Source organism: Lepidochelys kempii, chromosome 13 (assembly GCF_965140285.1).
Source record: "Lepidochelys kempii isolate rLepKem1 chromosome 13, rLepKem1.hap1, whole genome shotgun sequence".
Lineage (NCBI taxonomy): Eukaryota > Metazoa > Chordata > Testudines > Cheloniidae > Lepidochelys > Lepidochelys kempii.
In genome coordinates this window covers 3,600,273-3,617,605 of record NC_136392.1, presented here as the reverse complement: position 1 = coordinate 3,617,605, position 17,333 = coordinate 3,600,273, and the positions used below count along the sequence as shown (strand labels likewise).

Below are 17,333 nucleotides of genomic sequence, written 5' to 3'. Positions count from 1 at the left end.
CCCGCCTGCACTCCGCAGCGAGCCCGGCCTGGGGCGATCGGGGCGCGGGGCGCTACCTCGAGCTTCCCAAGCCCCAGCTCCTGGAGTCATGTGACTGCAGCGCCCCCGCTTCTCGCCTAGGGTCTCTTTCCTCCTCCCCTGAAGGGGGGGGAAGCGCGCTGGGACACGTGCCCGGCGCGGGAGAGGCTCCGCTCAGGGGGCGCCCGGTTCCCATGGCAACGATCCCGGCGCGCCCTGTGGGGCCAAGATGGCCGCCGTGCGGCGGCCCGACACGGCTCCGCGCGCAGGGGGCTGGAGGAGGGGCACTTCGCGCAAGATGGCCGCCGCCTCCGCGCAGGGCGGGGCCTCTCTAGGCGGCGAGTTCTCTATGGCGGCGGCGTGCGGGCCGGGCCGAGCCGAGGGGGCTGCGCATGCGCACGCGGGCTCCTCCTGAGCGGAGCGCGGCGGCTGCGGGCTCGGGCGGCGGCGGCTGGGGCAGCGGGATGGGTGTGCACGTGGAGACCATCGCCCCCGGAGACGGTGAGGGGCGCCCGGGCCCGCCGCCCCCCCTCCCCAACACCGGGGATCCCCCTACCTCGCCCCATCCCCCCCCGCCCCCCCCCCGCCCGGTCCCGGCGCTCACGGTCTCTCTGTCTCTCCCCGTAGGGCGGACCTTCCCCAAGCGCGGGCAGACCTGCGTGGTGCACTACACGGGTGAGTCCCGCCGCGGGGGCCGTGCCCCGGGGGGAGGGATCGGGGGGGCCGTGCCCTGTGGGATGGAGGCTGTGCCCCGGGGGGGGGAGATCGGGGGGGTAGTGCCATGGGGGCTGGGGGTCGGGGTGGGGGGTAGTGCCATGGGGGCTGGGGGTCGGGGTGGGGGGTTGTGCCCTGGGGGGGGGCTGGGGGAGCCTGTGCCCCGTAGGCTGTGCCCCCGGGGGGGATCGGGGGGGTAGTGCCCTGGGGGATGGGGGTCGGGGCTGTGCCCTGGTGGGGGGTCTGGGGGGGCTGTGCCCTGTAGGCTGTGCCCTGTAGGCTGTGCCCTGGTGGGGGGGCTGGGGGGGCTGTGCCCTGTAGACTGTGCCCTGAGGGGACGGGTCTGGGGGAGGCCGTGCCCTGTAGGCTGTGCCCTGGGTGGGGTTTCTGTGGGAGTCTGTGCCCTGTGGGATGGAGGCTGTGCCCCGGGGGGGGGGAGATCGGGGGGGTAGTGCCATGGGGGCTGGGGGTCGGGGTGGGGGGTTGTGCCCTGGTGGGGGGTCTGGGGGAGCCTGTGCCCCGTAGGCTGTGCCCCAGGGGGGGATCGGGGGGGTAGTGCCCTGTGGGATGGGGGCTGGAGGTCGGGGGGGGGCTGTGCCCTGGTGGGGGGTCTGGGGGAGGCCGTGCCCTGTAGGCTGTGCCCTGGGGGGGGGTTTCTGTGGGAGTCTGTGCCCTGTGGGATGGGGGCTGTGCCCGGTAGGCCATGCCCTGGGGGAGGGGGTCGGGGGGGGTAGTGCCCTGTAGGCTGTGCCCTGGGAGGCTGGGGGGGCTGTTCTGGGGGGGGTGATCTATAGGCTGTGCCCCGTGGGGGGTCGTGCCGTACAGGCTGTGCCCTGTGGGGTAGGGACTCAGCTCTGCATTGTGGGGTGGAGGGGCTCCAAGCATTTGATGGAGCTGGGGGGGGCACTAGGGTGTGTGGCTTGTGGGGGAGGGGCTATGGGATGGGCCTTTGTCCCCCCCCCCAAAGTAAGGGGGGCGGGAAGGGACATGGAGGTCACTATTGTGGATAGGCGGGGGGGGGGCAGTTCGTTGCTCAGCTCTCGCAACTGGCTTATGCGAGGCAAGGAAGAGACCTGGCACAGAAGCCTTTCCTTGGGTACGTGCCCCCCTAAGTGCTGAGACCAACCCACAAGAGCTGAGAGCAGACGTCCACCCTCGCCCCCCCCCCCCCCCGACTGGGATATATGTTTAAGGGGTAACTGTTCACTGCAGCACGTGAATGAGCATCTGCTTTGTAGCCCTGTGTTCGGGCCGTCCCTGGCAGGCTGTGTAACTTGAAAGCTCTTTCGCACGCAATATTCTGCTAGGGATCTTCTCACTTGGTTCTTTGCTGTGTCTGTTCTCTAGAGACAAGCGCATTTAGCTGCTCCATGCTTGGGTGTAGGTCAAATAGGAGGCACTTTGGTGAAATTTCTGGGTGTTCTGCTGTTTGGTTGGGTCTGTGGTCTGGCAGGAGGCCTTGCGAGCAACTTGCCTCATCCTCTTTCCCTTCTACCCTTCTCAGTCCAGAAGTCTGTTCCCTTTGGTGGTGGAAAAGAGATAAGCATGTGGGATGGTGGTGTGGAGTCCAAATGCTGTGTGCTGTGGGTCCATCTATATTACAAGTGTCAGGAACCTGATTGTAATAGGATTCCAACTTCAGTGTAGGCAGGACTATAATGCGGTCAGTGTCTTGGTGCTGTCCAAAGATTCAGCCACAGAAGAAGGGAAAGGTCATGGAACAGTGTTTTAACTGGGTCCCAAGACACAATTGTATTAGTGTAGAATATAAGTGCCCTGAAGTGGTTGGCACAAGAAGTCAGAGGTAGTTCTCTGTTTTGGAGAATCCTTTCTGTGAAGGTGCTGTTCATTCTGTGCTCTGCTCAAGTTATTATCTCTCTCCCCATAAATTCTTGACTAAACCTAGCTGTAAGTCTTCCTGACAAGCAATTAAAAAAATTAAAACTGTATAGAAGGGTTGGGCCTGCTGCTCTTTGGCTCAGAAATATCTGAGCCAACTAACCTTTCTCCACATCCGCACGCCCTGTAGTGACGAATGTTCTTGTTCCTGTCCAATCCTCATTCTTTGCCTGTTACCTTTTAACACTCTCCATGATGTAACATTGTGCCTCTGCTGGGACAAGCAAATAGCCTATTTTACCCTCTTTGGAGATATCTTTGCCCTCCTGGTTGGAAGCTGGATTGGCTGTGATGTAAAGTGGCACACCAGCTCAGTCAACCTGCAGCTCTCAATTCTAGGATCAGCTCTGTAGCTGTAAAGAGGGGCAGTGGGAGATGCCAGCTGTCATTTGGTGAGCGATGGATGTTTTATGACTTGGTTGCCTGTCTCTGTTCTGGCACACCATGTGTAGGACTCCCAGCTCATGGCCATTCATAGTGGTCATTTCAAGGTCTTTCTAAGGTACATATTGCTATAGCTTAGCCTATTAGCACTGTCTTCAGTAACTTGGTCACTTTTAAGATAAATAATCCCAGATAGTTCTCCCCTGTCTCCAATGCTCCAAACTCTGCTCTTCCTCCTGTCCTGAGGAAGGAGGGGAGGTAGCAGTCTCCTGGGGCTGCCGCTGTTTGAAGAAGAGCCACTGTTGGGATGGGGTGAGGAACGCCTGGTTCCATCTCCCTCCCCCAAGCTGTGGAGCCTTGCCCCTTACAGCTCAGCCCCATGGTGGTGATAGGGGGAGGGGAAGGTTCCAGGGTACGGTGAGGCTAGATCTCTGTGCTTGCTCCTGCAGGGCTGATGGCTCACAACCAGACCATCTGCTTCTCCTTCCTTCCCCACTAACCTTTTAATTAGGGGAGGGATGGGGGAGAGGAAATGGGGTTGCCGCTTTGCTGGCAGCCCCATTTCCTCTGCCAATGCAAGAACAAAGGGACGGCTGGCAGGCGGTCAAGTGGCTCTCGGTGGGCCAGCTTTGCTGCGTGCCAGCCCTCCGAACTCACCAGCAGCATCTCCTCTCCCATCCCTATTGCTAGCCTTTACTGGCTTTGAGGCAGCACAGATTCTTAACTCCTCCCCACAGATCCATTCAGGGGGAGTTGTCAAGTGTTTCCTTCCCATCCCATCCCCGCTACAGATCTCAGGCTACTTTCGAAGCAGCAGCCTGTCTTCAGTGCTACCTCCCACCCCCGCTTATATTCTAATGGCTCTTGGCCCTAGAGATGGGCTGGTGAGTGAGTGAGTGTTGGGGCTGAGGGTTTGCTCTGAATTTTGTGGTTCCTTTTAGGTTGCATCCCCCAACTTCCTTGAGAGAACGGCAGCTCAGCAGTGAGAGACCCTGGGACCATGCCAGCAAAACTCTCCAATCTGCCTAGTGGCTGTTGGCTCTAATACCCCCCCCCCCCCCGGTACATGTGAGAGTTGGGCATGTAAAGAGCAGGATGAGTCAAGGTCTGTTGTGCAGATTGGAGAGGGGATTTATGTCCTAAATAAATGTTTCAGGCATGCACAGCTCAACTCCCCTGTCCCGCTGGCTATTTAGTAACATCCTGGAATCTAGAACAGCATAAATGAGAGCACTGATTTGGAGTGCATTGTATGCTATTCCCAAAAGGTATCTTAAAGGCACAGATATGGGATTAATCCCCAAATCACAATTGTCTGCGGTGCAAACAGCTTCTACTCTTCTCAATGAAGGAACTTCTGGTCCCACGGCTGCATACTTTAAATGTAGCTTTCTGTAATGGCTCACAATTGCTATATGGTAATGCAGGTCTTATTTAATTCAGCTTCATTAAGTTATAGTTTTGGAGTCATTTGATTAGAAAGTTATTTTTTATCAAATATTATCTACTTCTGAAGCCATTATTTCAACATAATTAAATGGGGATCTTTGAGAATGGTCTTTTTAATAGTATCAATGTACCTATTATGTTGAAGTTTCAAAGCTAGAGAAGCTCAGGATCTCTTGCATGGATGTGATTAGCAAGAGCAAAGCAGCTTAGCTTAGCTGGGTGCAGGTAAACCACAGCGCTCCTGTTTCTCTGTCCTATTTGGTTTCATTTTAACACATTTAGTTCTCGAACGCGGTAACTTAGGTAAAAAGCACGTATTGCATTTGCCAGCAGTCTGTGGAGGAGTCTCTCTAGGCTGCCGCTTGGTAAGTATGTGTTCAGGATGTTTCTCTACCAGTTTTTTAGCAATAGAATGTGTGTACTGCATGTGTGGGTGGGGTGGTAGAGGGCTCTGATCCCCAGGGTGGCTGACCCAGCACCTCCAAAAGTGTTTCATTTTATAAAATCAGTCAAACTGAGCGTTCATGAAAGATTTACATCCTGGTAGCCTAGTATCTCTAATCCGCAGAGTCGGTATTTGTGGGCCAGAGCGGCCGTGTTCCCCTGAGCTTCCCTACTGTGGTACCTTGACCCTCTTCCGCAGGGACCACCTCTAGCCAAAAGAGGACGTTCTTGGCTGAGTGCCCATTTTGGCTTTCACCATAGACACCCATCCACCAGGAAGTAGACTTGGAGCCAACTCAAATATGTAATTGATCAAAATCAGCCACTCTATTGTGGGGTAATCAGTATTGTGCCTGTCCTTAAAAATGGGGCAGGGTGATCCTGGCAATTAGACCAACCTTGAAGCTAGGAAAGCATGCTAGACCAACAGTACTGTGTGTGTAATGGGAAGTTGTCTCTCCAACCTGTGAGGATTCTTTGAGGGGTTAGTAATGCAGTGGCTAAGGAGCTCTGCTGGATAGAACACATTTGGGTTTTCAAAAAAGCCTTTGATAAAGTTTGTTACAAAAGGCTATTAAGGAAACTAAGTCGAGGGTAAAGTTCTCTCATGTATTAGAAACTGGTTAAGAGAAAATAGTGGGATTGAATAGCCACTTCTGAACGGGGAAGTAGGTTAATTGTGAGGAGTCCAAAGGATCCATGCTAGGGCTGGTTACTAATGATCTGGAGTTGGGGGAAGAGTAGGATGGCAAAGCGTACCGAGGCTGCAGTTATTTAGTTCAGTTGAGGCTCGAGGGGATATTGAAGAGCCACAGAAAGAGCTAATGTAGGTGGGAGATTGGGTAACGTGATGGGAGCATTTACATGGGGCTACTCATTGTGGTGTCTGCACTCCAGTCTTCTGGCTGGCAGTGGTAGGCGGAGGAAGTTCCTGCTTGCTGAGGGTCAGCTGGGTGAGGGCTAGAAGGTGAAGTTCAGTGGCGGCAAATGCAGGATGTGGGACACTGGAAGGAAGAGTGCAGGGGGAAGGGAGATGTAGGTGTCACTGTGGCCAGCTCAGTGAAAACACTTGCTGCACAGTGGCACTGAGAAAGAGGCAATCGGGTGTGAGGAAAGGACGGCACTGAGGAGAGGACAGTATCCCCAGGCTGTTGTGGAAGTTGGTGGTAGCCTCGCCTGGAATACCACGATCAGTTTGGATCATCCCCATCTCTACAGCACGTGGCAGAAATTAGAAAAGGTCAAGGGAAGGGCAGTGAATGTGGAAAAGGTTCTGTAGGAAGAGTCTAGAAACATGAGCACTGGTTAACTTAGAGAGGAGGTTAATCAAATAGTGTCTCTTAATTAATAGCACCCCACTGACTTCCTTAGGAGTTTGTTTGAATTGGTTTGAAGGTTAGAATCTGTCCATGTAGGCTGTAAAGTGTTTGGGGCAGCGCCTGGCACAGTGGGTCGCTGATCCGTGATTGGGACCCCGAGGTGCTGCCATAAATACAAAGCATGACTGTTGCCTGTAGTTAGGAAGAGATTTCCCTCATAGGCATGTTATTACATAACTGTTGATTGTGGGGTTTAAACACCTTCCTTTAGCATCTGGCATTGGTCACTGGCAGGATGCTGGACTCTCTGACCTCAGGTATGGCTGCTGTTATATACAGGCTACTCTGTTGGTCACTGCTGAGCCAGATTTATTTTAGCTGACCTAGAGTTGGAAGGTTTCCTGCCCCTTTACCAGTCATCAGGAAATGCAGCTGGCCTGGCCGAGGTGTGTGTCTTAGGGTTTTAGGATGATTCTGTTCATACCTCCCACAATAAACCATGCTAGTGCAGGAAGGTTCTTTGTTTTCCAGGCCATTTCTCGCAGCCTCTTCTCCATTGAGGGCTCCGTCTACCTGCTTTTCCGTTTAGGAGATGGAGGGGCCTGAAGCTGCTGGTTCATCCAGGGGGCAGGCGGATTTCAGGCCATCCCTCTTCCAGCACTACTGACCAAGAGGGCAGGGTGCTGTGCAGGGGAGCTGTAGCTGACTTGCAGATTGAATCTTGGGCCTCCTGAGCAAAGCGTAGCAGGGAACTGCCAAGTGTGTGCTGTCTGCTGTTCTTGAAGCGGAGCCAAGTGCTGTTCAAAGCGGGCTGTGCTCTGGGATCTCTGGTGCTGGAGGTAGATTGCTTTCTGGATTAGATGCCCCACAGTACTAGTACAATGCCTTCTCTTTCGCACTGCACCGCAAACATAACCCGGTCGGCGAACCTTAAACTTCCTGTTGGCTTGGTTTTGCTGTCAGCAATTTGTGCCATTATCTCAGAGATCAGGCCTCCAAAGAGGAATTGGTATGAGACTCCACATCCTTAATCTATAAATCCTTAACGACATGGGAACTGCCTGCCTGAGTGAATGCCTCTTGCCCTGGGCCAGGCAGCCACACTTGGTCCATGGAGGTGCCTGGGCTGGAGCTGCCGGCAGGTCTGTTCTCTGTGGGGGTCTCTCACCTTTGGAGCTCACTACACCCTCCTCTCTGACATAGCCCAAAGCTGTTGAATTGCAGGGCATTCTGCAGGGCTCATCTCTTTTTGAGGGGGAGGGGCTCTTGAAGAAGGGAACCTTGCATGAGAGGCGATGCTAAGGGAGGGTGGGACACTCATCCTCCTGTCTCCCTTGCAGCTGATTTTGGTCTGTGGTTGTTTCTAAAGGTGTGTAGACCTCAGCTAGCAACATGGTTTGCAGTAACATGCCAGATGCAGCACATTATCCTCTTGCTCAAGGGGCCGAATGAGAAACATCAAGTCCAAAGCTAGAAAAACCCACTACAGGAGCAGACACAAAAGGCACAGGAAGCCGAGCTCTGCCCGCTGGGGTTGGGAGGCAACATCCCAGTGGGCAGCCTGGCTCTCTCCCACCCTGGCCATCTCAGCTGCTGGTGAGCAAAGGAGGGGGCTGGGGTTTCCACCATGGTGCTTTCCTGTTTGTGGGCTCCATTTCAGCCTCTGATTAGTTGGTGTCTTGATGCTTTGCCTCTAGCCACTGGAAGGGAAGGGTCTCTGGTCCCAGAGCATCTGAAGAAAAGGAGTAGCTGTCTTTGCTAGTCTACCCCTCTCTTTCTGGATGGTCCTCCGCTCTGCATAACTCCAGGACCTGCTAGAGCTTTCCCAATCAGCTGCAGTGTGGAAGTGACTTGATTTTTGACAGTTTCACAGCTGCCCAGAGGCTTCCAAAGAGCGTCTGTGAAACTGACTAGCATCCTGTTCATTTCCCTCTGCCCCATGCCACAAATGTGAGCAGAGGCACTGGAGCCATGCATTTGCAGACTCAGGAAAATGCTTCATCGGGTCATATTTGGAAAGTTAAGCTCTTCAGGGCTGGGGCCACATTTCCCTGGGCACTGCCTGTTACAGCGATGCCCTGAACCTGACTGGGGCCTCTTACATAGTTTAAATTCTGCAGGAAATTGGATGCCTTGGTGTCCCCCCCTACCCCACACATTGGCCAGGACAGGCAGGACAGGAAGCTGTTCACTGGTGCATGGACTCCGAGTGCTGGCCTGGCCGTGGTGCATTGTACCTGAATGTACGGGGGGGGCAAGGTTAGGGAATAGTTTCTCCCTTTACTTGGCTACAATTTTCAGTTGGCTTGTGGGAGCGTCTGCTGATCTGCTCCCTAGCACTAACATCGTACCCAGGCCATGTGATGCTCAGCTCTGTACCGAGGTCACAGGTGTAGGGGAGAGGAAATCAGTGACCTTAGTGCCATCCCTCGCGCTATAGGGAATGCACGCCACCAGGGCCGGGTGCTAAAATGAGGCTGCAGGGGAAAGGAAACGAATAGCGTGAGGGGCTCCTGCACTACACCCATCATTAATAGAATGATGATAATTGGGGGAGGAAAGAGGACCTGGGGGTGGGAGTGTTAATCAGTGAGAGGGAAAGTTCCCTCCCTCTCCTCTTCGCTGTTGCTTCAGTCGGTTTCAGCACCTCCCTGTCAAGCATTGTGTTCTGCTCCAGGGAAGGAAGTCCTGGAAGAGAACACCATGGTGGTGGGAGAGGGGAAGATAGTGAAGCACTGTCCAGCCTGACCTTGTAAAACTACCGGTCTTCTGCTCCCTGCGTTGGAGCGGCACCCAATGTGTGGCTCAGAGGATTGTGGGATTTGGGCGAGTCGCAGCAGCCAGTGGCTGGTTTGTCGATCCCAGGTGGAGAAGGCTGAGAACTGAGAGGGATTGTGTCCCTGATAAAAGCAAGCAGTAACTACTAGCTTGTTGTTCCCTGGGCTAGGACAGTGTTTGGCTTGGCAGGGCTATGCTGGTGCTGACTCGCTGAGCCAGGGACCTCAGAGTTGAATTCTTTGGTGCAGTGGAGCTGCTTTTCAGGCATTGGGCACATTAGCAATATTTGAAAGCTTATTCCTGTAAACGAACAAAAGTCCAGTAAACACATGCCTGCCTGGAGGTAGGCTGGAGCGTTAGTGGGTGACCCGAATGGAGCTGGACAGCACCATGTGATAACTCTGCTTATTGCAGTTAGTTCTCCTCTGACATCCAGCGAGATACTGAGCTCCTCAGCCTGGCAGCATTCAGTGCCGGCTCTCTGTACTCGCAGACAATCCCCGTTATCGGCAGGCTCGCCTACGCTCTCCACGGGGGAGCGCCATTGCGGATCCTGCGGTGCTGCAAGCTAGAACGGGGGCCGGGCGCTCAGTGCTTTGGTTTTTTCACTATTGTAAGGCAATGGTAATTACAGCACTTTGGGAGGTACTCTGGGAATGTTCTGTAATGGATTTACAATAATGGTCTCCACACAGCAATGCGCTCCAGCCTGTTGTTAAATCTGCACCACGCAGTGCGGTGCTGGCCGTCTCACATGGGTTATAAAGCGTGTGGATGGCTGTAGGGCAGATTTCACTTTGTGTACCTGGCTTTGGAATTATTTTGCCTTTCAAATGTGATCTGCTGGCGCCGAGTCTTTAGTCTCGGAAAGGCAGGCTGTGCTGGCTGAGCATTGCTGGTGAGCGGTGAGGGTTTTAGTATCTATACCCCTCAGGAATGCTGGTTGGATAGCAGCAAGGGCTGACTGAGGAGCAGGGATCCCACCCGGTGAGTGTGGTGTTAGCCGTTCTGTTGCATTGTTGTTTTGACACAGCCAGTCAGTGACAGCTGATTTGAGCGATTGCACATAGATCAATCCATGAATGATTTTTATCAAGGAGCAGCTCATCTAGTCAGCGTTGTTTAGGACGATTTCCTGGGCTGCTTGCATCTCCCTTCACTGGTGTATTCACACATGCGAGGAACTTCAGTGGTTACTGCTCCCCCAGCACGAGGATGTGTCTGTCCCCTTTATTGCTCCTCTAGAATCGGATCTACTCAGACCCATATCCTTGGCCCTCCCACCCACTTCCTGTTTGGTTATGGCCCTAGACACTCTGGCTGCTGTGATAACACAGCCTGAAGTAAGATGTAACTTGTTGTTCTCCCCATGCACACAGTGCATTTTGTCCTCTTGCCCGCGGGCAGTGACTCACGGTCTGCCCTGATTAGGGGAAATCTCTCTGGACCGTTCCCTGCTGGACGAGACAACAGATTTATTTTTCCAAGAGTAAAACGGCTTCCACTGGGGCAAACAGATGCTTGTTTTTGAAGAACTGGGGAAAAGAGAAGTGTGGGTAATGTAGTTAATCATTATACTCCTGGTAGCTCGTCAGCCTGTTTGCAGTAGCTAACTAGCCTGTTCCAGTCTGGTGCCTCTGGGTGTTGATTTCACAGTGACCTGCTGTTAGCCGGATCTAGGGCTTCTGTAGGAAGGAGACCCATCCCTGGGCTAAAACGCCTCAGGTATCCATTGTAGCAAACTGCTAGTGTGACCCTTTAGTTCTGCTTACAGACCCGCTCCATTGCCCTGCTTCAGGTTAGTGAAATTGTGTGCACCTTGAGCCCATGGTTCTGTGGCTGTTCTAGGAAGCCCCATGGCTTGGATTTCTTGTGTTGGTGGGTTCCCAGCTCAGTTCCCCTTGGAACTGGCTAGACTGTCATCTGGTTGCCTCCGGCCACGTGTGGAGGGTTAGAGGAATGTGTGGGATGAGGACAAAGCCAATAAAATGCGATGCTGACTCCATGAGAACACCCGGTGGCGCAGAGATCACTTTTGATACATTGTGTTCCCCAGGCTCCTCTCGTGTGTGCATTCCCCAAAGGGCTTATCCCTGTGTTGGCTGTTTGTGTAAGAAATTTGGCCAATGGACAAGCTCTGCTGCTTGTATAAGGCAGTGAAAGCTCCCAAGTTTCCCTAAGAAGGTCACGGAAACTCCAAGGAGCAAGGGAGGGAACTGCTAGAAGGGAGGAAATTCCTCCTTTGCTTGTGTTCAGGAACTATATTTAGCCCCGAGGATGTTAACCTTGCTTTATGCAATGTACTGTCCCAATGCGCTCACTGTAGTAAGGGCTAGGTACAGGGCTCCCTTAGAAGATGTGCGTATTCTGCACCTAGCATAACATGTCCCTGATTCTGGCTGCAACTTGTGGGTTCTTCGGCGCTCAAATCCAAACTAAAACAAGCCTGGGGATCCAGGAGAAACACCTTGATGCGAGAGCCTCCGTTACAGCTTCTAGCAGCAGACCAGTGTGGGTGTGCTGTTCAGTGTTGGTTCTTTAAAAGCCCTGCCATCTCCCCCCTTGTCTGGGTGGGGCTAATAGCGCAGGAGCCAGAAATCCTGTCGTTCACTGCACAGTTTCTTTCAGCTTTGTGTGCCTGGTTGGCATGGCAATTGGTGGTTGCAGATCTGTGGGCATAAGTGAGAGGGGAGATTTCTCTGTGCTCCTACAGAATAAGTGGGGATTTTGACCTTGTGAAGAGCAAGGTGCAATCAGGCCCGCAAGAACAATGATGTGGTCTGATGTGTGACATGACCCATCAAGAAGCCCCAGGAGATGGAAGGGCTCTTCTCTCTCCCCGCTATCATTGTTGTTCCCATTTTCCTTCTGGGTTCCTGAGGCTTGCATGTGGCCTGACATGTCAGGAAGCTGTTCCTGACGCAGGAGGGAGTGATAAATTCACCTGTTTTATCTGAACGTTTCTTCTCTCCATGACTTTAGCTTCTCCCCTGGCATTGCCAGCTAGAGAAGACGTAGCATCTGGAGTTGCACTCGATTCCTTGGGTCCAGCTGCAAGTGGTGTTTGGTGGGGACGTCTTCCCTCTGGGAGCTCTGCAATCTGCGCTGTACATCCCATGGTGGCACCTGTACTTAAAAAGCCACCCCCCTGGAGGCCACTAACTGACCTCTTCTGGGAGCCCTCCCTGATGCCATGACTGCAACGTTTGGCATCGGTGTCTGGTAGCCAGGACCCTGCTGTTCCACATGGGTGTTCAGACCGCACATTGGTCTGACGGGGCGTGGGGTCTTTTTCCAGGCTGCGTGTTTGATGTATTGCTTCTCTTTTCAGGTATGCTGGAGGATGGGAAAAAGTTTGATTCCTCCCGCGACAGGAACAAGCCATTCAAGTTTGTGATGGGCAAGCAGGAGGTGATCCGCGGCTGGGAAGAAGGGGTCGCACAGGTGTGTTGCTGTATCCCTCCGTGTCTGTTGTGAGGGCTGTTTGGAGATGAGCAGCTGAGGATCAGAGACGTGGGAGAGACTCATGCTTGCAGCATGTGCTGTTCTTTTCTTTTCCCCCGATCCAGGATTTTAAGTGTGGGAGTAAATGTCACCTTCTGCCTCACCGCCTCCTGGATCTGATGAGCTCAGTGGGATTGGGCCTGCCAAGCCCTTTAGTGGGACACTAGAGTATCAGTGACTCAATAGGTGCCATCTCTCTTGCTGATTCTGCACTGAACTAATGTCCCAGCACAGTGCTGGGGGCCTCTATCTCTCCGATGAGACAGACCCAAAGTGGGGCTACCATCTCCCGTGCCATCCCTCATGCTTGGGAAGAGCTACCTTTAAACATCTGCAAAATCATTGTCCACCATCAAATGTCTCCTTAAAACTCTTCTTTGCTATGGTGCCTACAAAACCTGGACAGTGGCTGGCTGCTGGTGTGCTCAGACCACTGCCTGTCACACTGATCTAAAGTGCCTCACTGTTTTCCTTGGGGCTCCCCCTGTATGTCTGTATCCATCTGGCATCTCATTGTATGCTTAGATTGTCAGCCCTGTGGGGCTGGGCCATCTGTTGGTTCTGTTTGTACAGCACCTAGGACAGTGGGGTCCTGGTCTGTGATGAGGGCTCCTAGATGCTAGATAGTCAATAAATGTGTCCCTTGGAGCCCAAGGCCCGCTGTAGGCGTGAGAATGCAAACTGTATTGTCTTGGCCAAATTCCAGTTTGGGTTCCTGGGCTCTGCCCTGCCCCCTTTGAGACCCTGCAGTTTCAGTAGAACGTGATACTTACTTCCCATTGATCCTGACTGCAGGGCTCACGCTTCACCTTGTGTGTAGCAGTCCCTGCATAAGACAGAGCGGGCCAGTATCTTGAGGAAATAGTCTGTGAGCTCCCCTTCTCGCAGCTCCTATGAAGGGCATCTCCTATTCTGCTTCCTCTCCTGAGTGCATTGCCTTAACCGGGATCTAAAAATAGGCCGTTTAGCCGATATTCAGTGTGTGCCCTTTGCTTTCCTCTTTCAAATGCTCTTCCGACTTCCTGCACCTCCTGTTGCATTCCCTGTGTCCGTGGCCTTGGGTCTTGCTCCTGTTCCAGGGTGTGTAACTCAGATTTGCATCCATTTCACTGTCAGTCTTCTGTCTTTCTGTAATGGTCTGTGTCAGTCTGCCCTGTTCTTTTGTCATCTCCTCCACGTTTGACAGTCTCTGCACTGCTCTCCTTTCCCCGTCCAGCTGTGCCAGCACACGTAGCCCGAAGAATGATGGTATTTTCTAAAGCACCAAAGAGATTTAGGCACCAAACTCCCATTGACTTTCACTAGCAGCTGGGTGCCTAACTCACTTGGGTGCTCTGGAAAATCTCACCCAAGTACCTTCCACTGATGTGATGAGCAGGAATGTGTGCTGGGGTGGGGCTTCCAGGGCATCTGTGGCTTGGAGGTGAAACAGGAGTGCCTTTGTGGCTGTTGTCCTAACATGTCCGTGCCTAGGCAGGGGTGACAGGAGGAATCTAAGTCAAGTCAGAGGTTTTCCCCCAGTCTCATTCTTCTCTTACTTCTGGCTTTCCGCTGTGCTTTTCAGAGTGCTCGTGGGTGGAACACTGAGCTATCTCAGCTCAGAGTGGGTGGCACAGCAGGCTTCATTAGCTGCCTTTGTCCACACAGCACATGTGCGAGTCCCCGTGTCTTTGGTTGATGTCCCACGCAGCATGCCTGTAACCCAGCCCCTGATCAGAGCAGAACGGTTGTCGGCTGTAATGCTGGTTGAGTCAGGCACTTGGGTACAGGTGCATATCTCCTCCATGGTTTATGCCAACCCTCTGCAGAACTGTGGAGCCTGGCATCCAACTTGCGCTATCTGAGGCTATGGGTCTTTGACTAACCGGAGAATGGAGCATCTGCCATGATGCTGAAGTACCTTGGTCAGAAAGGTTAATGCCCATAGCTAATGTATTCCCTTCTTGCAAGAATCGTGGGTGCATTAACTCTGAATGAGGAGATTCCCATGTGCATCTGTAATCTAGTCTAAATGGAATTAGTTCCCACACAGTCACCTCCTAGATCCATCAGTAGGAGCAAGATGGAATCTGAGCGCTCACCGAAGGCAAGTGACTTCTCCTCCTCCTTTGTCTTCAGGAATAACCTGAGGAGGATTATGGGCTGCATTGCAAGGGCTAATTATTATTAATTATCTGTGTTACCCTAGTGCCCGGGAGCCGTAGTCATGAACAGGTGCTGGTCCATGCACTAGGTGATGTACAAACCCCAAACAAAAGGTAGCCTCTGCCCCATAGAGCTTGCAACCAAAGAATAAGACAAGATAACAGAGACAGACAGGAGAATACAAGGAAACAATGAGACTTCGTCAGTGTGACGGGCAGCGGTCTGAGCACATGAGCAGCCTGAGCGTGGTCATTGTTCTGTTGTCTGTTCACTGCATGACATCTCCTCTGGTGGGCAGAATGCCCGCGTGCTATCATCAGGTGCTGCCCCGTGGGTAGCTGCCCTGGCTAGAACATGCTTTGCGCTGTCGAGGTGCCTTCGCCTGGTTTGGGGTTTTGCATTCATCTGACTTTGTTCTGTCTCTTTCCACAGATGAGTGTTGGGCAGAGAGCAAAGATGATCATCTCTCCAGATTACGCCTACGGTTCTACTGGCCACCCCGGCATCATCCCCCCAAATGCCACGCTAATTTTTGATGTGGAGCTTATGAAATTGGAATGACAGGAGGCCCCTTCCTCAACTCCCTGTTTTTGGGTAGGTGAAGGCCAGGAACTGCCTGGTGACACAAGTGGGAAAAGCCACTTGAGCGGCATGTTCTACAGCTGATTCTGCGTATCTCCGAGGAGGGGAAGTAGCATCAGACAGAAGTGTGTGGGGAGGAGGGGAAGGTGTTGCCTGTAACAGGGTTTAAGGAAAGTAGACTCCGCCGGCTTGTGGGTAGGGATTTGGGTGGCTTGGCGTATTCCGAGGTTTTGTGCTGCAGGTGTCGGAGGCAGTTGCAAAAGCTGAACATACATCAGCATGCGCCAGCTCTGGTAATAACCGGGCTGTGATGGTTTTGTCTTCAAGTCCCCTCACATACCCCAGTTGCTCCCTCCAGGGGTCTTGGGACTCAGAGTTGGGCTCCCCCCGCAGCCTACTTTGATGCATTGGCTCCTCTTCTCTCTCCAACAGGTTTGGCACATGGAGGAATCCAGAATCTCAGCTTCAAGAAAAATGCACATGACTCTGTATGGAGCTTTTCCTGATATTCCACTACACTCATTGTATAACCCTATACCCTGATTGAATGTGTCTGATCACTCAGCTTTGCTTCTGACTCCTCCTTGCATTGTGGTTTTATGTCTTTTAAACTATACGCCGTAAACCTCACCTTTTTGGGGGTCAAACTCCTAATTTTATTTTTGTTCTGGGTGTAGATTCAGTTGTGTATGATCAAGCATTTACCAGGAAGTACACTGATGGGTTAACCTTAGATAGGAATTGTTTGAACAAAGAAACCTGTTAATTTTTTGGATGCAAATATCGATTGTGTATTAAAAAAACAAATTGCGGCTGCTCCAAAAGCCATAGCTATCGAGGAGCTATCGAGGGCTGATTGACTCTGGAAAGCAGAGTAGTTCTAGGCTAATGTATTTGTTCCCTTGGCTGAAACTGGGCCCCTGGGAGCGACTAGCTTCCCCCTTCCCGTCTGCCTTGTGGAAGGACCGTTTCAACGCGGTATTCTTACTCCAGGGTGGCTGGGGCTGCCCTTACAGCTGCCCCCATCGCTACCTGTTGACTTTTCCATCTCTTGGTTATTTTCCCTTGGATTTCAAGGACCTTTTTATCTTTAGCCATCAAAGCTCCGCAACTACCTAAATTCAAGAACTTGAATTGAACTCTTTAAATTGAAGGTGCTGTTTATGGGGGAGGGAGGAGATACAAAAAGAAACCAGCCCACAAGAGAAAACCCAAACCCCAGTCGCCGACATTATGACTTAGACCTGAGTGTTCTCTACCAAAACTTGATGCTGGTCATCACAGCTTGCAGCAGTCTCCCGTATGATGCACAGCTCCTGCTCCACTGATGTCATTCCCACTCGCCTGCCTCTGCCCTGTGTAGTGATTTTTGGTAAGAGAAATCGCCACCATCACGTCGTCCTCCACCACATTAAAGTATCCCGTTTTATTATTGCAATAAAATGCTTTATGCTGGCTTTTCTCAACTCCTGTGTCGGAGGTTTTTTGCTCGCCTCTCTGCTACTTAGCCCGGCTGGCTGACAGCGTGCTGACACGGAAGCTGCAGGGAGGAGGCAGCAGATCTGTGCGGACACACAACTACCTTGGTTGTCTGAGGAATGCAAAGACTTGTACAGGTGTGCCAGCTCTCTCCAGAGCAAGGCATTTGACTTCGGTATCTCGGCCCTTTAGGCTCAGAGAGGCTGAGAACTTGCCTTCAGGCTCTTAGACTCCTTGAGCGTGTCAGTGACAGGGCGGCCTGCCTAAGTTCACATAATTGCATTACCGTAAAGCTATTAAAAGTATCACCTTGCAGGCGTTAGCAGGGCGAATTGCCTTCACCTAAGCACCAGCCCCGCTCCAGGTAGGGAGCGTTCTAATGCCCTGGCTGCAATGGTTTATCCCTCAGTATCAGCGCAGCTCAGTGCATTGGGCCCAGGGTTAGCGTTCCAGTTCTCAGCCCCTGGATGTGGGATGGGGAGCGAGCCCTGTTTCTGCATGGAGGGGAAGGTTGTAGTACAGCCTTCAGCAGAGAGCACAGGACTCCCGAGGCCTTTCTGATTCCTAGCTGATTAGTGAGAACAGCAGATGCTCTCCAAAGCAGCCACAAGCTCAGCC

The 17,333-nt window shown here is 52.7% G+C and overlaps 1 protein-coding gene across 2 annotated transcripts; it reads left to right on the top strand.

Moving 5' to 3' along the window:
• The first annotated feature begins 388 nt into the window (after positions 1 to 388).
• On the top strand, positions 389 to 16,702 carry FKBP1A (FKBP prolyl isomerase 1A). Of its 2 annotated transcripts, XM_073308850.2 has the most exons (5): positions 389 to 519; positions 646 to 693; positions 12,337 to 12,449; positions 15,087 to 15,248; positions 15,669 to 16,702. In XM_073308850.2, the coding sequence occupies exons 1-4, from the start codon at positions 411 to 413 to the stop codon at positions 15,213 to 15,215; spliced, it is 399 nt and encodes a 132-aa protein (XP_073164951.1). In that variant the 5' UTR covers positions 389 to 410; the 3' UTR covers positions 15,216 to 15,248; positions 15,669 to 16,702. The 2 variants fall into 2 exon arrangements, with proteins under 2 accessions (XP_073164951.1, XP_073164952.2); XM_073308851.2 differs by lacking the exons at positions 389 to 519; positions 646 to 693 and adding an exon at positions 7,597 to 7,823.
• Positions 16,703 to 17,333: the final 631 nt, after the last annotated feature.

Bases quoted from the DNA above. Each gene is read 5' to 3' on its own strand.
- FKBP1A (XM_073308850.2), top strand. From the start codon at position 411: ATGCGCACGCGGGCTCCTCCTGAGCGGAGCGCGGCGGCTGCGGGCTCG. The intron at 520-645 runs GTGAGGGGCGCC...CTCTCCCCGTAG, and splicing joins GACCATCGCCCCCGGAGACG to GGCGGACCTTCCCCAAGCGC. The intron at 694-12,336 runs GTGAGTCCCGCC...TTCTCTTTTCAG, and splicing joins CTGCGTGGTGCACTACACGG to GTATGCTGGAGGATGGGAAA.